Source organism: Doryrhamphus excisus, chromosome 15 (genome assembly GCF_030265055.1).
Source record: "Doryrhamphus excisus isolate RoL2022-K1 chromosome 15, RoL_Dexc_1.0, whole genome shotgun sequence".
In the NCBI taxonomy this organism is placed as follows: domain Eukaryota; kingdom Metazoa; phylum Chordata; class Actinopteri; order Syngnathiformes; family Syngnathidae; genus Doryrhamphus; species Doryrhamphus excisus.
In genome coordinates this window covers 1158875-1183959 of record NC_080480.1, presented here as the reverse complement: position 1 = coordinate 1183959, position 25085 = coordinate 1158875, and the positions used below count along the sequence as shown (strand labels likewise).

Genomic DNA, 25085 nt, shown 5'->3' with positions numbered 1-25085 from the left:
ATATGAAAACAATATGGTGAGTGATGGCACGGGAATGTACATCATCTCCTCTGAATGGATTTACTTTGGCCATCCAGCAGTTTTATCAGAACTTCCCCAAACCTAAAGTATCTCCCAAGCCTCTCCCAGTCTGGGCTGCCGATGGCTTGAAGAGTTCTTCCATTCCCATGGTACCCATTCCCATTTTTCTAAACGTTACCCTCAGAAGTCACAGAAGAAAAAAAGAAAAGCGCCGTATTAAATCAAGAAATGTGTCCTGAGGGAAAAGATGTGAAGATTGATTCCTGGAGGTCTCACATCCACAGGCCAAAGATGACTTTCCCCTGACATTTCCAACAAGGGCATTCATTTCCCAAAACATCTTGTCACTTTATTCACATTAGAGCCCTTTTGCACAGTAGCGTACTATACATTGGAAAGCTTCTTGGTTAGCGTGATGACTCCGTTTCAGCCAACCAAATCAATTTACGTTAACCGAGGCGCAAGCTAACCGAGGTTCCACTGTAGTAGCGAGCTAACGGGCTCGCTAATAAAACCATAAAATGGCCAACGTATGCTAACCAAGATTCCACTGTAAGTATATCAAAGTTTCTAACACAATCTGACATTTTTATTGACAGCTTTTCATCTTTTATAGTTCAATGTTCAAGCGGGGGCATATGGTAAGCACTATATAACCACTGTATTAGCTAGCTAATAGGCTACTAACATGGATGTTTTAGGATAAGAATTAATCAAAAACACAGTTACACTCCTCTAGTGTATTAATAACACAACAAGACACAAAATTTTGTTATACATTTCTGACGTAAACTGAAAAACATGCTAATGTTTGCTAACGGTTTTGCTAGCGGAGGTTCTACTGCAGTGGCGAGCTAATGGCTGCTAGCAAGGTTGTTTTGTCGTAGAAAATACACTAAAAACACACTTGGACACACGCAGTATATTAATAACGCCACAAGACACGGCATATTGTATAAATGTTGTCATAGATTTTCGGCGCTAACGCAAAAAACTTGCTAATCGGGGTACACGCTAACCACGGTTTCACTGTAGTTAATATGATGCTAACATGGACGTTTTGGGATAAAAAAATAAATTCAGAATACAGTTGAACGTACTCAGTGTATTACTAACATGTTAAAAATTATGTCAATTTTTATTAACAGCATTTCATGTGTCTTTTATTTTCCAGTGTTTCACCTGAAAAACTGAGGTGTCCAAAGTGCGGCCCGGGGACCATTCGCGGACTGCGGCTCACTGTAGGAATCAAATTAAACAAAAAGAAAACACAAATATAAACGGTAATGCACAGTGTAAAGGGAAAAAGCATTGCTTTAAATATACATAAAAAATGAGGGCTACGGGGATGGAATTTCAGGATGAACCATAATGAACTATAACCTTTACAGGCCACCTTAATTTGCACCCCCACCCACATCCATTGATTTGTGTAAATAGTTTGGACACCCCTGCTGTAGGAGATTTTGTCAGGCTGTTTGGTGCAAATTGTACTACAGTAGCAGCAACAATGGAGAATTGTGCTCTCATCATCTGCAGGGTGATAACATTATGTAACATCTCAGCTTGGACCAAATGCTTTCAAAAGTCCACAGTGTGAGCGTCATGAAAAAAAAAAAAAAAAAGTGATAGTCTTTCCTTCATTCTCAATTGAGGCGCTAAAATATCAATACCTGTATATAGCACCGCAACGGCAAGATGGACGTTTTTCGGCGTGTAATATTACAGTCGTCGGTGATAGCACGTACATGAAGTGTTGCATTAAAGGTCACAGGTCGGTGAACTCGGCCGAGTGTAGCGTATCCATAGCAAAGACGCTTGTGACCGGTTGCATAAGAGTGGAAGAAGAACCCTTTGACCCAATCAGATGCCGCCACCCCTGAAAAACTCCGTCTGCCTATTTCTGGCTGCGTTGTCATCATCAGACGCGTTCAATGATTGCATATCCTAACATATATTCTCATTGAGAATGAAGTGGCTCACAATGAAAGGACAAGCACAAAAAAACAGAAGCATGTTTATTTACAGTCCAGGCCTGACTAATGTTCACGTCGTCTCCTTCTCGTCCCGGATTCTGCTTGTGGTGAAAATGGCAAAACCATTCATTCCCCAGAGAAAACCTGCGATATTTCCAACAGCAGTCAGCAAGATACAAAATGCACAGTTGTGCTGAAAGGGCATCCGTACACGTACTCGGCAAACCACAACAAAAACCCACATGGAAGGGTGGGGGGGCATATATTTCTTTACAGTCACATTATTGTTGTGGCATCTGTGAGATAAATCTACATTTTATTTAAAGTCGGGACTCCAGCGTACATTTTGATGTACAGTGGAACCTCGGTCAGCGTCATATATTGGTTCCAGAAGGTCCGACTCAAACCCAGACATGCTCTAACCATGGGGTGTCCAACTATAGACCGCATATGGAAACGTTAAAAGGTGTGGGGGCCATTTTGACACTTTTTGGTTTGTAAAACGCCTAAAAAGGACATTTTTTTTCTATGGGAGGAAACACGGGGAGATGCCAAGCAGGGAATCGAATCGTCTTCCCGATCTCCTGCCTGTGTGGCCAACATACTAACCATTTGTCCACCGTGCGACCCACAAAGCATATTATTAAGTACCTATTTTTACACCTCTTTGCTTGTTTTTTTTTCATATTTGCTTTTGTTGTTTTTATAATTGAATGTCATTTCTAGAATGTTAGCCAATAAAAACAAGCCGCAAATGGCCCCCGGGCTGTAGTTTGGACACCACTGCTCTAACGTCATTAATTTTTTCCATAAGAAATATGCATTTAGAACTAGTTCTAGACTCAATTGTGTTAATTTCGATATTTAATGTCAATAAATAGAATATTTTCATACTTGGAACATAGAAAACCTGTTGATGTTGGCTTTTTAAATAAGGTCGCGGTGAGTTGGCTTCTCAAAACAATATGCATTCAAAAGAGGAAAAATGGCTCCTCATCAGTTAGCTCAGTGCTATTTTCTCCCTGTTGGTATCACCGCGTGTTACCATTGTTGTGTATGTGTTCCACAGTGCTGACTGTGGTGGGTGACCCTACCAACTAACCGGAACTACCTGCCTCATCACCGAAATCCGACCAGAACTGGGCTCCCGGGACAAAGTGGGGCGGGTAAGTCACCTTTGATGCACCACACCGCTGATAGGCATTCCATCCAACTTCATGTCCTGCTTGAGATAAATCCTAGCAGTGTTTTTGGAGCGAACATATTCCATGAAAAGGTCAATTGCAACTCCCAAAGGGATCCTTCCGCTCGCAAATTGCTAGTTCACTGTCATTGCTCATGCAGTGTCCTTTTGGGCTCTGCTTGCAGCATATTGGACGTTGCCGTCTTGTTGCTATGTGAGGGCTCCAGACGAGCTGGGTGCACTGTGTGGGAAAAGGTGCATTTCATGCAGCCAAAGTCTTTTTTTTTGTGTCTAATTCACGAAGACCTCCAGGGACTGAAATGCGCCAAACATACTGCTACCATGTTTCTGTCATTGAGTAACAGATTATGAACACGAGACATTTGCCAAGCAGACGTGTATCTCCCGTGTCTGCTGAAACGTATTGACTGTCATGACGAAGCAGTTCTCGGTACACGTATGCCTAAACAACAGGTAGAACTATAAAGTGCTCCTCCGCTTATTAAAATGCACTACCTTGTCATGCATCGGCCATTGATATACAAACTGGCCACAACATTAGGTACACCTGCACAATCCAATGGACAGTAATCCCTCATTTATCGCGGTTAATTGGTGCCAAAGCCGACTGAGATGAGTGAATTTCCACTAAGTAGGATTCCCTATACAGTATATAAATGCAGTATTTTCAAATGGAGCATAGAAAACCTGTTTACAAACTTCTAAATGCAATTTTTTAACATTATTAGAGACCTCTAGGCATAAAATAACACCCCTATAGTCACTTTTACATTTGTATTACGCAATATAGTAGACATAACAAGAGAAAATATGCCATTTAATACATAAATAATAATAGGTTCAATCGGGATTATGGATTAGGGGTTATTATTGAGCCTGCTGTGAGATAATTCAAACAGGCAATCAAGTCTGGTGCGTGTGTGTCTCACCTTAACATTACATTACATTACATTACTGACACCTAGTGAGCAGTGTAGAATACTACAATACTTGTCTTACATTTGCATTTTACTTCATGTTGATATTTTGTGCTTGAAAATTGAAATTAATTTAGGCAGAATATACGCAAGATTATCTTAAATTCAGATTTGCATATTATTAGACTAATCATAGGCTGACGGAGTGAAGCTCGAAGCGGCGAGGGATTGCTGTAATGGTCTGAGAGGAGTATTTGGTGTACCTAATGTTGTGGTTAGACTGCAAACGATCCAACAATAAGGCGCATGGTTGACAGAGGTGACAAAACAAGCAAACAAACGAAGCAACTAGCAGTCATGCACCAAATTACCAGGAGTAATTACCACGAGTCTGTTTTTTGTGGTTCAGCAGGTTTTAAATCTCGGATTCTTTACCGGACTTTTGATCGCGTGCACTGGCGGCGTGCTCGTTCAGCCGCTCAGACGAACGCTGTCTCTCTTCACCTTTGTCAAAGTCCGCCTCCTCCTCATCCTCTTCGTCCCTGCTGATGAAGGCCAGCTCGTTCTCATAGCAGAAGGAGTTGGCGCCCGACGTGGGGAACTTCCTCTCCTCCATGTCTCTGGCGCTGCACCTCGGCGTGGACGGCACCTCGAAGGTCTTGTGGAAATAGGCGTAGTCTATCCTGTACTGGCTCTTCTCCTCGAAGATGAGCGGCTCAAAACGCTGACCCCAGAGGATCTCTGACGACAGGTAGGAGCTGCGCGCCTGCGTGGTCATGGCGGTGGCTTCCACCAGGCCTTCCAGTATGATCACGATCTCAAAGTCACACGTCTCCAGGTCTTGCTTGCTGATGCCAAACAGCGGGCTTTCTTCATCAATCTCGTGGATGACGGTGAGCGGCGCCACCAGGAAGAGGCGGTCGGTGCCTCTGTCGTAACCCACGTTCATGTCGATCTGATCCAGAGGGATGTACTCGCCCTCCTCCGTGTATCGGGGCTTGACCATCTGAGCCCTGACGTGAGCCTCCACGATGTGGCTTTTTCTAAGGTTAGCTACCCTGAACATCAGGCACAGCTTGCCGTCGCGCATGGCGATGACGGCGTTGTGGCTGAACAGCAGAGTCTGCGCTCGTTTTTTGGGCCTCGCCATCTTTGCCATGATGGCGCCGATCATGAAGGCGTCGATGACGCAGCCCACGATGGACTGGAACACCACCATGAAGACGGCGGCGGGACATTCCTCCGTCACGCACCGTGCGCCGTAGCCGATGGTGGTCTGGGTCTCGATGGAGAAGAGGAAAGCAGCCACGAAGGTGTTGACCTGCGTCACGCACGGTACGAAGCTGTCGTCGCCAGCGAGATGGTCCATGTCGCCATGCAGGAGGCCGATGACCCAGAAGGCCAGGCCGAACATCAGCCAGGACACCACAAACACCAGGCTGAAGAGCAGGAACATGTAGCGCCAGCGTATGTCCACGCACGTGGTGAAAATGTCGGATATGTAGCGCTGGGACTTGTCGTCCATGTTGGAGAAGTGGATGTTGCACTGGCCCGTCTTGCTGACGAAGCGGCTGTGTCTTTGACGTCTGGTGTGGATCTTTCCATTGCCGAAGGTGCCCACGGCGGGCATGCTCGTCAGTCTCAGGCCTTCTTCTTCACAGGACAGGAAGCTGTGCTGCTGGCTTCTTCCCACGTTCATGCCTCAGCCAGGGCGGCCACGTGGCTTCACAGGATCAGGCCGACTCACGCAAGACGTCCAACGCAGACTGATGTTTCCCTGCGAACACAGTTTTCAACTCTTTAAGGGAAACTCGTCATGATACGCTGGAATTCACAATAAAAAGTAAGCCTTAACATTTACAGGACGAGAGTACATTTAGGACGTTTTAGAATGGATACTAAAAGTCTTGGTTGTCGTTTTTCATAGCAGGAAAATGCCGATATTGGCACATTCCCACCCCTCACCATAGTGGGGTTTGAATTTGGCCGCTTCAATGTATCACCATTTTTTTCAAACATATAATTCAATCATGCTATTTCACGCAGCCTAGTATTTGCATATTTAAGCAAAACATAACCCCGACGTCACTTCCTGTCCTCCACACGACACATTTACTGCGACACAGGTGCTTTATTTAGTCCTTCATTGGCTTATTTTTTCAAGTTAGAGCTATTTTAATAACTAATATGAACGTAAAGGTGACTGTGTGGGTGTTAGTTCATGCCTAGAAGGCTCTAATGATGTTAAAAAAACAGATTTAAACGGTTGCAAACAGGTTTTCTATGCCATAACTTAACCTTCCAATTGTAAATATGCAATTTACAATGATTGTAAAGCACTGCGAGACGGGAGTAAGACTACTTCTTTAATACTTCTAATCTGATATCACACCTCTGATTCACACACAGCTGGCGTACCTGCAGTAAAATAATAAGCGACTTAGTCCAGAGTTTCATACTTTGCACTTATATGGAAGTTTGTGCCACATCGAAATATGCAGCTTCTCTAATTGTCTGCCAGAATTATTGAATTGGATTTTTTTAATATTATTATCAGTTGATATCAGTATGGGTAAGAAAGCCAGAACTGTATTGCGCATCTCTAGCATAAGACTTTCTTCATAACGGGTTCGACCAATCAGGAGCCCATTTAACCTTGGCGAGAACCCAGATAAAGCGAAAGTGTCATAATGGCACCGTCCATCTGCTTTATCATCCGATTCCAGGAAGTAGCCTCCAGTAGAACCACTAAAGTTGGTCCCGTTTACGCCGGCAAACCATCTACTTTATGTCGACCAACTCTTACTAAAAAGTGTCTGCTTAAGTCGACGTCGACATATTTCTCTGCAAACCACGATGATGGTGATAATTGCATTTAACGCTTCAGCCTGATTAATGGCGCAATGAGCTTCCTCACTAACAACATTTGCATTTGGCAGCAATTGATGAAGCCTTCAGAAGATAGATGCATACCGGAGCACGGCTACCGATGGGGAAGTGCGATACAAAGAGAAAATAAAGTTATAGCGTCATCCCTCTTTAGCGCTGCTGGAAAGACTGCGCTGCAAAATATGTCTTTTTCTGATCAACAAGGTACAGAAATAGCCGGCTAATCTAATGTGCTGCCACTTTATGTGACGTATCATCGCTTTCTCACAGCTGGCATAACTATTAGGCCACTGATGAGGCCGTGCCAGTCCCCGGAGAGGCTGTGCTGGAACAGTGGCACACATAAAAAGTAGGATAATATAACTTTAAACACACTCTGAGACTTTAATTTCATGCCAGTGATGAAAGATTGTTCAGTACGTGGTGTGTTCAGGTGTGTTGCCGACCTGACCGACTGAGAGAAAAGGGCAAATCTGGCCCCCTGCCTCGTTACGGGTTAAGTATAGTGTTGTTGCTTATCGGCTGTTGGGGCAGTCACACAAGGAAAGGGCAGCGAGGCGTGAAATTGAACGTTTGTGAGACAGATACAAAAGTCATTTCATTTACTGGCGTCTCGAGATTAATTCACTTACGAGTTGCATTGGGCGCCGATTTGATTTGACGTCATAAAACGCGTGTTCCCGATGGACGGGACTTGAACTGGGTCACAGAAAAGTGACGGGATGCTCAGCAGCTGGCTGCATGGACGCTGGTCATAGTCTATTTCAACACATTATTTTAGTTCGATTAAGCACGATTGTCCTCTTTAATCCGATTAATTGCAGTTTTCAAAAGTTATTCATGATTAATCACCATTTGCAACTCTGTCTGAATGACAGATGAATGACAATATTAATATTTCTAGGTATAAACAAACTCAAATTAGCTGAGAAGTTTTTAAAAAAAAGCTAAATTCATTTGCCCACCAGCAAATGAAGCGACAGGCTGCGTTCAATGACACCACGTGATTTAAGTGGGATTTTTGAGTGTATTTTCTGGGATTTCCAAGCACACCCACTCTATGTTCCTCTTAGTCTTTTTGTTTATTTTCACCACAGATACACGCATTATGATGATGAAGATGTTATGGTTTTTGGTGTTCAGAGGGTCCTCGAATGCACCTCTAAAAATGTTCCCAGAAAGTATTTGTGAGTTGGCGATACAGTACATGTAGGAATTAGTTACAGCTGTTCAGTTCTTTTTGGTAGTCCGTAAACCAAGTCTTTGTCTTACCAACTGATTTTTGGACAATTGTGTGCTTCCAACTTTGTGGGAACACGTTGTACAGCACCCTTGTTGAACGCACCGTGCCTGCTTGCCAAGGCACAGTCTGTTGTGGAGGCACCTGACTAACTCGTGACCCCAACCCAGCAAACACCAAATCCTGCCTGTCTCGGGTCCAACATGACAGACCTGATACATATGACACGCGAGTGGTCAGAAGGGCGGAAGCAGTCACCATCCCAAAGTTTATTATCCCAAATTTATTTACTTCCTCCTGTCCCAATACTTTTGTCCATGTGGTGTTTCTAGTTTATTTGAATTGCATCACCAAGTTGAGTGTTGTGTATGTGCTTGTGTGTGTGTGTGTGTGTGTGCGTTACTTCACACTCTTTGCCTCGCAATGCTCTAGTTGCTAGGCGGCAGGATGATGGTGATGATGTTGATGATGATGATGAGTGTCCGAGGCGCACTATTATCTAATATTTTCTATAATAACTGTCCGCCCGCTGCTGTGATCGTAACGCATGAGCAGAAATGAATGACCGCCATAAATAAAAACAACATTAATAACCAGTAATTTGATATTTTTTTCCGTTTGATCCGCTTACCTTGTGTGCAGGTATCAATGTCGATTTCACACTTTTTTTTTTTTTCACTTTCAGAACTTTCAGCCTTTTAGCCGAACTGCTGCATGTTTCCTCGCCGGTCCCTTCAGCTGGACGTCTGTTACGGGTAGAACCAGTCTATCCTTGTGAGGTAGGAAAGAAACACATTCATCTCCCCGAGTTTGACTGCACCTGTTCCTCTGGTCAGCGAGGACAGCATTACAACCATTGCTGGCGTCAAGTTCTCCACTGTGACTTTGTAATTGTCCAGGCTCGAATTAGTCAGGTAAACAAAGCCTCTCAGTCGTCCCAAATGAGATGTATCTGACCGGCCTGACCGGAATAAAACCGGCCATCAATTCCTCATGGATGATTTGGAAGTAATCGGTCATCCTCGTCCATGTGTCCCCACACTTCCTCGGTTTGCATGCGAGCTGGTTCTGCTGCAGAACCCACTCCGTATCCTACATCCACACAACTATTGCTCACTGCTCAGCCCTCGTCCTCCCCCTCCCTGTCTTCAACCGTGTCACGGTACATACTTGGCATTTGGAGACGGAGCGCTCTTCCCTTACCAAGTGTGGCACCAGTCAGAAATACTTGCTGCTACCTCTTCCAAGGCCAATATGCACTGAAATTATTATTTGTTTTTTTTTATATATGGGCTATATATGTGGATATGATACTGGGGGGTTGGCCCATGATGAAATGACTCGTTCCAACACGTTATGCATGTTACTGACCACAGCACACGTAAACTATGTGGCACAACGACAAAGGTGACAGTGTGGTCTGCAGTCATGTGGTGGACCAAGGCAAAGGCAAAGAGTATTGTGTGCTTTTGTGAAGAGTAGTATTGTGTGAATCAGCCATGGCAACCGATGACAAAGCGATATCACAAATTGGTGGGCGGATCCCTCAGATATTGACATTAAGGCTACCAGGGTAGCAACCAGGGTAGCATTTGTATCGATATCAGCAGATTGAGAAATTAAATGATAGTCATTGTTTTTTGTTGGACTTAATATTTGTCTGTTGAAATAAAGTTTTTGTAATAATTCATTTATTTGATGAATTTTACTAAACTGACAGGCAGCACAGTGGTTAGCATTTTGCTAATTTCACAAGATAGACGAGGATGGGTTTGTCCTGTACTGGTCTGACCCACATACTACAGCAGAGGCTGTCACACAGCTACAGGGTTTGCCCCCTTGCCCCTTTCTTACAGTATTTTTTTCACACTTCAATGTTTCATATCGTCAAACAAATTTTAATATGTCAACACAAGATGCGTTTTTTAAATCAAAGTTATTAAGGGCGAAAAAAACCCTCTAAAAACTACATGGCTAGTGGTTAGCAGCAACAATTGCAGTCAAGCGTAACTTGCAATGAGTCCCTTACAACGCTGTGGAGGGAATTTGGCCCACTCTTTGCTGAATTGTTGTCATTCAGTCACATTGTCTTCATTTTGTTTTTTTTCAGGCATTAAGAGGTGGACTCATTGTCCTACTGCACAACCCAAGCAGGTCGCAAACAAATGGCCGGACATTCTCCTTTAGTATTGTTTGGTACGTATTCCATTTAACACACACTTGTCACACCACTGTGTGTATGTACAGAGTATGCATGTGTGTTGATAACACACAGCAATACGACATCCACGGAAGTCAAGCTGAGGATGTCTGAGTGTCAGTTTTCAGATCATAATAGGGGGAACTCATGTTTGACCTTTGGGGTGTTAAGTTTGGATTTCTTCTCACACTCCGCCTAGGCGGAAAGACCGTGGTCTGCATACTATCAGAAATTGTTGGCATACAACACAAACTCGGCGACACGCTTCAGAGGTTCAGAGGTTCACCGACGTGCACCTCCATCTGTTCTATACAGTACGTATATGTGCGGTATGTACTGTATGTGCGGTACAGTCTATGTATGCTCGGTGCTCTGTTCACCGGCGACAATAATCAGGCGGCCAGATAACTTTGACAAAACTAAACATGGAACCCCACCCTATAATGACTTTTCAACACTTTTGATAGTTTGTGATCTTTCGCAACGTTGCATTCTAAGATTGGGGACACGTACGCCACCTCCTACCTTTCGTTCTTTGTTTAATTCAACAGTTTCTTTATCAAATTGCTGGCACTTTATTTGGCCCCATGATGGGTTATTTAGCAGGTTTGTCATTAAACTGATTCCATCTCCATATTTATTCCATTGTACACGAAAACGTAATGCTGTAATTTGTGTGCCAGCCCAACTAGCTTACTGGCCTCTTCTTGTAAAGGGGTTATAAATCCTGTCAGTACATGGCAGATCGGATGTGGGGGGGTTACAGCTAATATAACATAACCCTTCAAGTTATTTAAAGTCTGAAAAGTGGGCCAGGCTGGACCCCCACTTGGGACTCTTGGGCTGCTGCATTTGATCACACTGCGATCCACCCAATAGCACGCTCGGCCCTCATCCGTCCGCAGCGTTATGTCATGTTGCGCCTCCACCTATAAGGAGGAGACACCATTCAGTCATTCATTTTCTAGGAATGCTCTACCCCCTTACTCGCCTCTCCTGGCCGACTACGGTGCTGACCGGGAGGCACCAGGCATGTTTATTACATACTATATATATATATGTGCTTTATTGATCTTTGCAGGGATATCATTTACTTACTGTACAATTATACGAAGAAGAATAAAAAAATGTAAATGTCAGAGGATTTTTTTTTTTGGCAAGATGAGCATGGCAGGTATAAAACTGTTATATAAGACAGTAACCATCTGTTTCTCCCGCTCAGAGCAGCACTCATGCTGGTCATGTTTTGTTGCTTGGGTGTCCCTGCACTTCCTGTTTGCTATTGTTGTGTTTCATACACGCTCTCTAGGCGCTTCATTAGCGACACGGTTGCTTCTTTTGATCAGAAGAGATGCACAAAGGCAATTTTAAATTGGCGACATTTTCACGGAGGTGTCGGTTTGCAGTGGCGTAGAGCTGCACGCTTTCCCAACTCTTTTTATATTTTAATTGGCCAGTGTCATCGGAACACTATAATATATTAATATTGTCTATATGTGCGCTGTGATTGGCTGGCACCGGTCCAGGGTGTACCCCGCCCCCCACAAACACAGCTGGGATAGGCTCCAGCATAGCCATTACCCTTGTGAGGATAAGCGGCATAGAAAATGAATGTATAGAAGATTATTATTATTTTCTGATTAAAAAAATAATAATATCATATCATACAGTAAACCTTGGATATATCGGACTCGGATATATCGGAAATTCGCTCACAACGGACAGATAAAAAAGAACCGATTTTTCTGTAATGCATTTCCAATAAAAATTCATTGCATATATCGGATTTTTTATAACGGATTTCGCCTATTTCGGACAAAATCTCCAGTCCCGTTCCAATGCATTTCCATGAAATTTCCCTCGCATATATCGGATGGCCGCATCGTGGCGCTGCGATTCGCCGAATCGTGACAGGCCGCTATACGACGTCATTTGCAGCGTTTGCAGCGTTGCCTGCGCGTCCAGGTACATTGGAAACATAGTCAAGGAAGTGCCTTTTTATAACGGATAAAATCCCATTTACGCATATACCGGATATAAATCCGATATATGCGTAAAACGGACATTTTCCGGTATACGCATATAACGGATTTCGCTTATATCGGACAAAACCAGTGGGAACAATTGAATCTGATATATCTGAGGTTTACTGTATATCATATAATATGACAACAGGTCGGGCTGTTTTCAGTAAGTAAACCACATACAAGTCTATCTTGGTTTTAGATTATCCCATGACGTCATCAGCAGATGCGGTTCTTGCTGACTGCATTGTTGCATTTAAATCATATCCTGTATTAAAGATGGTGTTTTGTCTAATAAATCAGGCAGGTACACTTGTCAAATGATGACAAGCAAATAGATTTTCAGTGCTGACGCCTCCACATTCTCAAGGCAACTAATGATGATTCAACCAACAATATTACTATGTTGGTTTGCCTTTGTGAGAACTATTCAAATGCGTGTTTCATTGCTATTTTTGCACCAAACAAACCTGTTTGTCGTCCCTTTTGGAGCCAAAAGTGAGTTGGCTGCGTTACGCCCTCCACCTTCCCAAACATCAATCAGCCTCATCATCCTCCACGCTGAGCCGTGAGATGCTAAGCTGATGTTGGAGGCTGCCAATTCATATTCTTTGCCTCTGGTGGACATTGTAGGATATCCGCTCATTGCCATGGCAACGCTGACCAAACAAAGCCAAGAGGATGCGGTTCACACGCCATATGTAAAGCGTCAGAAGACTCGTGGTGCCTTCCGTGGTCGCTCGAACACAACTGGAAAGTCTTGCTCCTCCGCCGGGTGCAGTCATTGATCTTTGCATGACTAAATAGGACACTTATTTTTGTAGCCTGTGCAGGTGCACCCGTGTGCTGGTGGCTTTGTATCAGCCAATCATCAGTCATGAGGCCCCGGGAGGGTTTCTGGGTGCACACGCACAAATACACTACGTCAAAAAAAAATCCCTAAAGGCACAAGGACTGCCGTTTGTTGTTCATGATGTTCACATCTCAGTGTCGTATTTAAGTGAATTTCTTAGAATTTCACATATTCTTCTTCTATCTGGGACATACCAAAAAAAAAAAAAAAACATCAAGTTCTTCTTTCCTATCTTGTGTAGGTAGAGATGCCTCCTTCAGCTCTTTATTTAAACTTCCTCCTCCATGTCTGCTGAAGTCACATTACCTTGCAGGATATCCAACACATTGCTTGTTCTTTCCTTTTGCCCGAACAAAGAGCTGTCAGTCAAATAAACACACTTACGCTGCCTGGTAATGGAAGACAAATAAGAAGCTGAACGGCTTAGATGGTATTGATAATTTATCTGCTTATCCTCACCAGGGTCGCGGAGGTATGCTGGAGCCTATCCCAGCTGACTTCAAGCAAAAGGCGGGGTACATCCTGGACTGGTGGGCAGCCAATGGCAGTGCCTGAAGCTCAGAATCGCACATCAAAATGTATAAGAGAAATACATTGAAAGGTACATATAGTACACATAAATATGCTGACTCAGCCCTTTTATTCCGTTATGGCTTCCTGGAGGTTTAGGTTGCACATCGTTGTTTAAGCAAGAAAACTTTGAGCGTGCAGATTCCTCCGTTAGATGGATTGCGTTGGCGTTGCTCTTTGCTCGTCGCCTCACATGACTGGATCTTCTCACACCGGAGTCACAGGAAAGGAGCGCAGGGTTTAATGAGGTGCGATGTTCCCCCTCGAGAAATGGGACTCCGTGGACCCGAGCAACATTCAAAAACAGGACCTTTGCAAGGACGCGCTGATTATAACGTACACATCCATCAGACCTCGGCGCTTGTCAGTATGTGTTCTCGTAAAGCGGAGTTCGTTGGAGCAGCCCAGTTCAGGTCTCAAAGCAATACTGCAGTAAAGGGCAGGTCTACTGTGTCCCTTACGGCCCTTTAGCTGCTTCAATATAGAAAATAGACATTCTCTGCCGTGGTTGGTAGTAGAAATATTTATTGGCAGTGGCCCCCTACCCTATGGTATGCATAACATGATCACTGTAAATAAATATCGCTATATTTATATTTATATAGATCACTATATATAAATATCTAAACAACTACCACGACATAAACCACACAAAAAGGGGATGTTTTACATCAAAATAACAATTTATTTACAAATATAACACCATGAACTATTTACAATTTTCACATTAGGGACTGGACTATGTGCGTGCACGGGTGTGTGCGTACATGACTTAAAATTTCCCTAGAAACCTTCTGCATGCCGCACTGCTCCACGCTCTTTCACTTCCTTCATCCAACTCATTCTGCCTTTTTGGTATTTTTTTGTGAAATAACATGTTTGAGACTCTTGGCTTGTGATATATTCCATATGATCCGTATGATTCCATATATGATGAATATCTTTTTTCCTGCCAATTAACCTGAGGGCTGAAGCCCAGCAATGATTTGTGGTAAGTGAGCACAGTGGGGGTGCCGTATTCATACTGTAGAGGGTGTCCATCCTACGAGGGTGCCCCTATAGAGGGGGTCCATCCGACACACATGTCCTGTGACCCCTGTGACCCATAGCTATAACCGCCACTAGTCCTCGGTATGATCCGATGATATGACTTAAATCCTGTCAGCTAAAACTATTATTGTTATAGTCGCAGACATTCCGTGTCATGCATTTGTGGGTTATCCGAGGCCACCTGTATCCGATCACATTGACGCATGAGAGTGACCTGCTGCAGCAAAATACCTTCGTGTAGTTCATATAATGTTGTTGACGCTACATCTAGTGGTAAAATAGCATAATCACAGTAGAGGCAAAGTAGTTTCCTATACTGCAAAATGAGTTTAAATACAGTATATCCCGCTTTCATGTGAAGTATCCGCCACCTTGGAATGAATCAAACTGCTTCCTCCTCTCCTGGACAGAAAGACCCTCTTTCAAACTCTGGAAGCCAAACACACAGAATATTGCCTTTGGAGCAAATACTGTATTTACATGAATTACATACAAAATAGGACTACTTCTTAGTCATGTACCTTTGACCTCACAGCTCTGATTCGACGAAGGAGAGAGGGTTTGTCCGTTCTCTTCGGTAGAGAAGCGTTGCTTATGTTGGCTGAAAAAAACCCAAGACCATTACATACAATGAGTACACGTAGAGTTCATTAGATGGATACAAGTAATGAGACACACTACTCATTGATTGATTAGATCCTTAAATTGGATTATTTTCAATTATCCCTGTCACAGCACCAAACCAAATGAAAGAATGGCAACTGGTGGAGCCACAGGTTTATTATGTACCTTGTGCCATCTAGTGGAAGAACATGTCTTCTGCCTGTCACAATATGGAGCTGGGGTAGAATATTTGTAAATATAGTGAATACATCCTATTTTTCTGACCCTTTATGTGAAACCGGATCATTGAACTTGATGATCTGCATGAAAAGCATGCACTTAAAACAAACAAATTATTACATGAATATTGTTGAAACTTGCCCTTTATTTGTCTGCCCTTGAACGCACCACATTTCTGTGCAATGAGATGGAAAAAGAGGAACGTACTACTTTCTCAGAGGCTGCCACAGAAAAAAATAAAGGGGAAAATACACGTCTATCACCTCATTTGTGTTCCCTAATTCCCCCAAAAAGTCATGAACGAGTCATTCAAAGTGCCAAATTTTTTAAACTGAATCGGGACTCACGGGTACTGGTCCCAATACTGTTCTTATGTAGGTGCATGATTTGATGTCATAGTCCACAATGTCTCACCGGGGTTCTGTCCTGCTGCGACTCTGTTGGAAGACCAGGCATCAAAACCGACGTCTTCACTGGCAGTGTTGACGTCCTGATGGTGTTCATGATGGTTGCTTCCAGAAAGGTTCTTCTTCTTGGTCTGGCTGTACATTCTGTCCTGGGGGGTCAAACACATACCGTGACAATCCTCTGTCCAAGGATACATATATTCATATTCAACTACTTTATATTCTCATCTCCACAGATTTGACAAGGCGTATGTACCATTTCAGCGGCCTTCAACTCTTCCCTGACTCTTCCTACCACAGCTTCCTGTCTTAGGAACTGCATCTCAGCCTCCCTCGGCCGCAGAATCTTCTGTGAGACAACGGAGAGCATGTAGTGACACATCGATAACGAGTGTGGTAAGATACCAAAAACACAGTGGAAGCGGACGGTAACGATAATCTAAAATGCAATACTGCAGTACGACAAATAGTAACACAAAAGCACAGTAGAACAAGCAGCACATCACAATATTTTCATATTTTTATCTGATATCACCTCCTCCCGGCACGGTGGTCTAGGGGTTAGCGCACAGACCTCACAGCTAGGAGACCAGGGTTCAATTCCACCCTCGGGCATCTCTGTGTGGAGTTTGCATGTTCTCCCCGTGCATGCGTGGGTTTTCTCCGGGTACTCCGGTTTCCTCCCACATTCCAAAAACATGCTAGGTTAATTGGCTACTCCAAATTGTCCATAGGTATGAATGTGAGTGTGAATGGTTGTTTGTCTATGTGTGCCCTGTGATTGGCTGGCGACCAGTCCAGGGTGTACCCCGCCTTACGCCCGAAGACAGCTGGGATAGGCTCCAGCACCCCCCGCGACCCTCGTGAGGAAAAAGCGGTAGAAAATGAATGAATGAATCACCTCCTCCTCGTAGAAGTCATTGGCTTGCAACGTTGACTGTGGATTCCTTCCATTTTCTTGCTGTAGAGACAACAAGTTACAACTTTTTTTTGGTGTCCATTTGTCCCCAGTTTTAGCTTTGCTAAGCTAAACTTCCTATTCTTTACACAATCGCGGCACACAAAAAGCTGTCAGAGCCGCATTCATCAGGACCGACCTGCTTCTCTCCCTGCCTCGTGATGGATTTTCTCCGTAGTTGCAACTCTCCTCGCAGTTGGGAGTTCTCGAGACATTTCTGGGCGTGCTGAAGCGACAACACCTCCAGCTCCTCATTCAGCAACCGGACCATCTTCCTGTGATGACACAGATTCTTAGCATTTCCTGTATCTGTCCAAACATCTGATGAGGTCGTCCATCACTCACTGATATTCATTGTGCATATGAGTGACGTCTGCGCTCTCCAAGTTCCGTGGAGGTTGTTCATTTCCTTCCAGATCTTCTTTATGGGATCTTCTCACTGCAGAAATGGCTGGAGAACAACATCTCATCGTATTGGATTCATGTCCCTTTTTCTGAATAGGTTCCTTTCTTTACCTGCTGTCTCCTTGTCCGTCATATGTTCTTCCACGTGTTTCTCATGCTGCAACTCTTCATCACAGAAGACCTGAGATCAGTGGGACAAATTAAGGGAAGCGACTAATGCTGGAAACCGTAAAAAGCTTATGTCTTACCTCCTGACTTTCAGCTGGGGAGGCTGAGCCTCCGTGGAATGGAGGTGTCTCTTCACACTTAGCATCATCTTTGACGTTAGAAGCTAAATATTTGATGTGATTTTCATGCAAGTGTTCCATCTCCTCTTCGTGGATCTGCTGCTGTTCCCTTATCTTCATCTGAAACTCCGCTTCCGGTTTTTCCATCCTCTCCTGATGGTCATCCTCAATCCAAAGTTTGTTTTCTTTGCCTCTCTGTCTTCCGGTCTCCATGGATATTACCTCTCCATCACCATGCTCCAGTTCCTCTCCCATTGCTTTGTTGTCCTCCTGAAGTTCACGTAAGGTGCAATCAAAGGCCCTCCGCCCGCCTGTTGATGAGGAATCCCACTGTTGGCACCAGGCCTGCAGTTTGACCTGCAGCATCCTGCGTCTCTGCTGCTCCTGCTCCAAATCCAAGTGCAGCCTCTCGGACAAATAAACCAGCTTGGCTTGCTCCTGCATCCACTTCATGTTTGGCCACGGGTCTCCATCCAAGCCATCCTCCGTACCAGGGACCTCCTGGCTGAGCTGCCGCAGGACTTTAGCTCTTCTTTGCAGTCTGGATATAAGTCTCTCTAACCAGGCCGGTCTTGTATCAGCCCTTTTCTCATCACCTTGAACAGATTTAGATGTTCCATCTAAACTCACATCCTCCCCGTAGGAGGCTAACTCCCGAGTGCTAATGTGCGTCAGACCTTCCCTCTCACCATTGAGGTCCTGACTTTCTTCCTGATATTGCTGCTGGGCTTTAAAGGCAGCATAAATGAGCTCAGCGTCAGTGCATGCTCTAATGATGCATTTATGGACGCCGGCCCCCCCAGTCTTCTCTAAGCTGACCAGCTGAGCCAGGATGAGTTTGTACCTGTCTGCCACGCTCATGTCATTTTGTTCTGGCGCTAAAGACTTAAGATGATTATTTGGACTCTGAAGGGCCGCCACCATTTTTTCTACTAGGACCAGTTCTCTCATCAAGCGCTCAGCCGCACTTGACGCGTCATCAACGCTGCTCTCAGCCTCACCGAGGACGTCGTCTTCTCCTCTGCAGGCACGCAAGGATGCACGTCGCTGTTTGTCCGCGTCTTCCCGTCCCTGCTGGAGACACGCCTCCACAGCCGCCAGTTTCCTCTCAAAGTCGGTCAGCTGGATGGTGCTGCTGCGTTCAAGCGTCTCCCTGCAGCTTTGTATGACGTGCAGCGCAGCCTGAAGGCGCCCGGACAAGAGCCCGCAGAGGCGCTCCGTCTCCTCAGCGAAGCGCCGGCTCCGCTCGGCTCGGCTGTGAAGCAGCAGGCCGAGGTGCTGCGCCGAGGCTCGGCTCTGAGTGAGCTGGGAGTGGAGGTGGGGGTCCTGGCAGGTCACGTGATCCTGGTGTTCCTCCAGTTGACGGGTGATCTCCCTGAGCTTCTCCTCTGTGACAAAAAGCTTGGTTTCCAGTAACTGGATCACAGTTGTAAACCGTTCCGGATCATCTCCTGAGGTGATGATGTACTGGTGTGACGGACCAAGTGAATGGGACCGGACTCGAGCGTGCTGATAGTGATGATTGGAGATGCTATTTAACTTCTCTCTTTCTTCTGACCTGCTGTCACTTACTAAATGGTTTTTCACGAACTCTTCTTTGTCCTCGCCGGTGTCCATACACTCATCCTCCAGGTGTGATGTGGCACAGGTACGAACTCCGAGAACCTCATTGAGTTTTGCTTCAGTCTCCTCCAGGCTATTACCTAAGACCTCCATCTTCAGCAGAACCTCATTCAGCTCCTGTTCCTTCCTGTCGAGGAGCTTCTCAAAGCCCTCACGCAAGTCCTGAGTTTCCGCCTCCTTTTGCCGCAGAGCCTCCTGCAGCTCCTCCGAGGCAGCCTCGTACGAGCGCTTCAGATCGTGGCGGTGGGATTCTTCTCTTTTCGAGCACCTCTGCAGCCTGCCCACTTCTTCTTCTGCCTCAGACAGCAGGTTCTGCAGCTCCCGACATTGTTGCTCCAGCACCTCTTTGTCATCTTGATATTTTTGCACGGCAGCCGCAGAAGAAGCCAACTCCTCCTGGAGTTGATGTTGAGCGTCCTCGCTCTCCCTGCTCCACATTTGGTTCTTATCCAGGCTCTCCACCTGCTGCTCGGCGCTGACCAATCTCTCCTGCAGTTCTTGGGAGCGTTGCTCCGCCCGCGCCAGGCTGGCCGACAAGCTCCGTCGTTCTCGGTCCTGGCTGGCTTGAAGGAGCATGAGGTGCTTCTGCAGGAGCGCTTCCTTTTGGGCCTGTGCATCCTCGTTGGCGCGTAGCTGTGTTGTCGCCTCCTGGAGAGCCTTCCTCAGTTCCTCGGCCTCCTCTTGGAGAGCGCGAAGACTCTGCGACTGCCCCTGCAGCTGCGTCGCACGCAGCTCCGACTCCTCCCGCTTCCCTTCGCTGACGCTCAGCTGGCTCTTCAAGGAGGCGACGGTACGCTCCCACTCCATCCGTTGCTCCATGAACCATTGGCGCTCCTGCTCCAGGTGGGCCCGTGCCAGCGCTGTGGCGTCCCCTGTCACAAGTAGCTGCGCCTGCTGAGCCAAGAGGTCAACTCTACGACGGAGTTCAGCTTCCCTGGCTTCCTCCTGGATTCTCTTTTGGACTTCCAGCTCAGCCCGGAGCTCGTGGTTCATCTTCAGCAGTCGCTGCACCGTCATCGTTTGTTCCGATGAGGACGTGGAGTTGGACAGAAGATCCTTCTACAGTACAAGAATGGTTAAGTCATCGCTTCCTGCATATGCAGTATCATGCGTACGTTACGTGAACAACCTTTTCTCTTAAATGGCTCTCTCGCTCTTGTTGGAGCTCGCGTCGCAGTCGAGACACTTCTCTCTGTGTTTGCTCCAGCTGGAAGGTGTGAGGAAAGAACGGCTTGGAATGTGCATTTATTTAGTCGTGTCTCACCTCCGCCTCACCTCTTTGACAAGGCGCCCTGTTTGCGCCTCACAAAGGCGCTCCTGTTGATCCCAATGCTCCTCATTTGTTGCATCAGCACCTTCTGGCGAATGATTAGGGACCCCTGCACGGGAAAAACATGCACCCGTGAACAAGATCCTTGCATGAACTCTTCCACTTGTACTCCGCCTCTCGCCCGAAGTCAGCTGGGGTAGGCTCCAGCATACCCCCGCGACCCTAATGAGGATTAGCGATATAGAAAATGGATGGATGGATGCTACAGGTAGTCCTCAGGTTAGGCCTGAGTAGACTGTGATCCAAGTCGAGTTTTCTAACTCTTAAACGACTAAATACGAGACTAATAAGTGAAAGAAACGACATATCAAATATTATCTTAACTGTATTCACACAGCACCTTTACCTTCTTGCTCCTGCTGTGAGGCATTGGCAGAAGATGGAGAGCCAGTGGCTGAGGAGGCGAGCGACAGTCTGGAGGAGGACACCCAGCCTTCAGTAGACGTTTCCTGCATTGCTTGCTCCATTGTGAGCGCTCCTTCTCCTCCTTCTTGTTTGTGTGCCTCTCCGGCACCTCCACAGACGTGGTTCTCTTGCAAGCAGCTGTCTTGGTGCTCTACTTTGGAATCCGCCTCAGCGTTTTCTTCCAGCCGGGAGCTGCGAGAAGAATGTGCAAAAAACTCTTCCTGTTAAACAGGAAACCAGGAGACTAGCAGTCAAAAGTGGGCGGCACATGTTTACCTTGCAGGGTCGCTTTGGACCAGGTTGGTTTTAATCCCAGCAGTGGCTCCACAAAGAGCATCTATGTTCTCCTCAGTAGACACGTCCTGGTTCATGAGAGAAAATATTGAAGTACAGATCTTCCACATGTGTAGTTTATGTTGTATGAAATAGTAAGCAGTATCTGGGTGCTTTTTAAACATTTATGTGTTTATTTACTTTTCAGGGATGCAGGGATTTGGGTTAATTTGGGGCGTACTCATACTCGGTTGTTCCTATTTCATTTGCTTCCATTCCCATCCTTCTCTACCGATTCCGCTACAATTTATCTGATTTGGTGGAATACTCCCAAACTTATGTTTAGTGTTTAATATTGTCCGCTGTGATCAAACAGCAGCAGAGTTTTCCAAGAGCAGATGACCTCGTTCTCGACTTTGTCGCCGTGTCGAAGGCGTGCAGTAACGGGCAGCTCAGAAGAAGCGGTGTTTAGCGTCTCTGAAGAACTGCTCACTTGCTTCCTTTGGTCCCGATCGCCATGACACTGTTCTTTCTTTTTCCTTCATGTGATGAAAAGTCATCATGATTGAACAACACTTCAATTATCAGAGATGTAGTAGGACATCAAAAATGAACCTGATTGGCTTCCCAGAATCCAGGATTTTGTTTTCTGAGAACGGTCGTTTCTTTCCCGGAGTATTTGCACCCACAACGTCAGATTCTGTTTAAGAAATACAGCTATCATTGTTTGGATTCCATACGTTAAAAATAACCATACCATCTCCAGTGGATCTCTGGTCCAGTCTGCTGAGGGAGCGACTGCTCCTCATGAACGGAGCAGCGCTGAGGGCGGACGTGTGAAGGGAAGAAAAGCTCCGACTGCTGCAGAGCTGCAGGGCCGGCTTGGTTGGACGAGATGCTGAACCTTGCTGGTTGCCTCTTTTCAAAGTCACGCCGGTCTTGCTGCCGAGGCCGTTGCTCCTCCCGCCATGAAAAGTGGCTTTGGTTGCGGTGTTGCCGGCCTGTTTGCCTCTACTGGACACAGCCACCGTTAGCGATGGCGCCTCCTTTGGGAGAGAGAAACTGATATATACCTTTCACTTTTAGTCACACTTTACTCTTCATGACGCTTACACAAACATTTATACTCTGCTGAGGTTTGTTTGAATGGAACAGTCTAGGACGGGGTGTCCCAAGTGTGGCACAGGGGCCATTTTTGGCCAGTAGCTAATTTTTTATTGTCCCTTGGCATATTCCAAAAGTAAAATAAATGAACATTTTTTAACTTTTGTACTTTTTAAAATATTGATACATTTATATTGGGGATGTCCAATAACCATCGCATAAAAATGCGATATCAGTTGATATTGGTAATCTTGAAAACCGCTATTTCCAAAATGCTGTATACAACACATATATGTTCATTCCACCGCATGAGATATGTCATGTTACACATAGCGGTATCAGTATCGGCTGATATCGGTATCGCAATTGAGATTCTGACAATATCGGCATATTGTTTTTTGGCAAAAAAGCCAATATCGGACATCCCAATTTTATATAGATACTAATAGTTCTATATTACAGAGACTAGCATAATCAATCACTTGAATGTAAGTAGTTCAGCGTTTAGAAATATCAGACAATGTCCAAACCAACTTGCACTCTTTAACTTGTTCAATCCGATCACCATTGGTGCAAACCTTTAAATCCCCGCAAGATCTTTTAATTTGCTTAAGTGCCATCTGACTAACTCGGTGATCACGGACTCGCACAAACACAATACAATAGCGGTCACTTCATCACACTAACAGGCTCGGGAAAGCGCTTGCATACAGACGCTCTGCCGCCGGGCCTTGGAGACACAGCCTCACTTATCCCGGACTGGAGACTGCAGGGGCAAACCATCCTTGAGCGTGTGTGTGTGTGTGTGTGTGTGTGTGTGTGTGTGCAATTCTAACTGTTTCTTTCAACCATTATAAACAAATGACTCACATACACTATGTAATTATATGTACTGTATGACTGAAATAAGCGAGGAAAGGCAAAAGTAAATGTAGAACCATGCATGCAATCATGTTTGTGTCCAGTATCACGCCAGTAGAAGAACGCACAAGCATCATTTTATGCCGTTTTGAATTTGTCATGAAAAAAGGACCTACCTTTACTGACTTCATATGTGTAGCTTTGTTGCCCTTAGCCTCAGGCCACCTGTCAATCAAACATAGTGGAAAAAGGAACAATTCAGGCCAAAGTCTCATTTGCAGGAGAAATTTGGGGTGTTTATTTCTTCAAAAAACGTAGTTCCCCAAAAAAGAAAAAGAAAGAGCGAAAAAATCATAGTTGATTGGCATTTGATCGCAATGTAAAATGTTTTTTATTACACATATCAGATAAAAAATAAGCTTGCAACGGAAATATGAATAGGTCAACACATTTAATATTAAGTAACAGTCAAAGTGTTTTTTTCACCAAATGGACATCTATTGAACTAATACATAAACAAATAAATACAGTCATGCGTGCACCTGTATGATGAAATACCGGTAAAGTACTTTTTCTGTACTTGTAGCCAATTTACTAAGTACATTTCTATTCGGTTGGGGTCACAAACCATCTTTTATCCACCTATTTTCACATGTGATTAACCTTACCTTGGCGCTTTGGACATCATTTTCTCCAAATCAAATCCAAAATCGTCCCCAAAAAGAAGAAGTGTGCCTTGTCCGACCAAATGAGAGGAGATCACAAACAGGTTTGTGGTGAAGTGTTACACATACTTAATCCGTGACAGAGTTGACAAACTCTATTAGTTTTGAGGGATTACTTGAAAAGATTACCAGGATTACTACCCAGTGAACTTGACACACCCTCTTTGAAATGCTACAAATGTTTATAACTCGGTTTAAAATGGGAGATAATAAATGTCATAATCAGCGGTGAAGTGTGGCCAAATTCTGGATGATGTGTGTGTGTGTGTGACACGAAGCAAAGATGTCACCGATCTGTAACCTGACCTGACCTACTAAAGCATCCCTTAGTTGTGTAACGTCTGCACACCAGTATCACCAAACAATCTCCATCATGCAGGGAAAACATAATATACATATACAAATATTCATATTTATTGCCTAAATGACTTCTTTTCAAGTGTAAAAACTGCTAAATTAATTCAAACACAAACTTGTGATGATATGTAGTATTCTACACTCGTCACTAGGTGCCAGTAATGCTACTGTCATTTTTTAGTGAGACACACAAGCACCAGAATTCTTTTTTATCCAATGGCAGGCCCAATGACATTTTACACACTTTCCTTCAATGTTATTTGGTACATAATAATAATAATAATACATTTTATTTTTATAGCGCTTTTCAAAATACTCAAAGACACTTTACAGAAGAATGGAGTTGAATAAAGCAGGTAAACAGAGTAAAAGATACATTAAAATACAACATTCATTCGTTAATACACAGTTTATATACATGACTAAATTATTGCACTGTCCCTTTAAAATAAAGATATTCATGTAGCTTTTTTTAACGTGACATTTATGGTAGTTAAACGGCAATGCTGGACGTGATAAATGACGTCACGCACATTTACGAGGCGTCATCATCCAAGGCGTTT

At 44.7% G+C, this 25085-nt stretch overlaps 2 protein-coding genes and 1 long non-coding RNA gene across 7 annotated transcripts; 1 reads left to right on the top strand and 2 right to left on the bottom strand.

Annotated features, from left to right (window-relative positions):
* The first annotated feature begins 92 nt into the window (after positions 1-92).
* LOC131103203 (uncharacterized) lies at positions 93-10318 on the top strand. The gene is made up of 5 exons (XR_009119572.1): positions 93-573; positions 638-662; positions 1196-1304; positions 3067-3163; positions 8933-10318. It is a non-coding gene; the product is annotated as an uncharacterized LOC131103203 (long non-coding RNA).
* Positions 1977-9400, bottom strand: kcnj12b (potassium inwardly rectifying channel subfamily J member 12b). Its single transcript, XM_058049273.1, has 2 exons — positions 8879-9400; positions 1977-5895 (listed from the first exon to the last, which is right to left on the bottom strand). Exon 2 carries the CDS (start codon positions 5815-5817, stop codon positions 4534-4536), a length of 1284 nt encoding a protein of 427 aa, XP_057905256.1. The 5' UTR covers positions 5818-5895; positions 8879-9400; the 3' UTR covers positions 1977-4533.
* A 4238-nt stretch (positions 10319-14556) lies between the features above and the next one.
* On the bottom strand, positions 14557-24415 carry LOC131103200 (trichohyalin). 5 transcript variants are annotated; one of them, XM_058049269.1, is made up of 18 exons: positions 24109-24414; positions 23617-23665; positions 22233-22521; positions 22091-22175; positions 21879-22014; positions 21479-21564; positions 21144-21394; positions 20743-20846; positions 20597-20674; positions 17806-20526; positions 17669-17738; positions 17498-17603; positions 17292-17427; positions 17096-17155; positions 16451-16543; positions 16202-16343; positions 15466-15545; positions 14557-15346 (listed from the first exon to the last, which is right to left on the bottom strand). In XM_058049269.1, the coding sequence occupies exons 1-18, from the start codon at positions 24126-24128 to the stop codon at positions 15296-15298; spliced, it is 4557 nt and encodes a 1518-aa protein (XP_057905252.1). In that variant the 5' UTR covers positions 24129-24414; the 3' UTR covers positions 14557-15295. The 5 variants fall into 5 exon arrangements, 4 of the variants coding, with proteins under 4 accessions (XP_057905252.1, XP_057905251.1, XP_057905254.1 ...); XM_058049268.1 differs by having other exon boundaries at positions 14557-15373; positions 24109-24413; XM_058049271.1 differs by having other exon boundaries at positions 14557-15373; positions 22233-22537; positions 24109-24412.
* Positions 24416-25085: the final 670 nt, after the last annotated feature.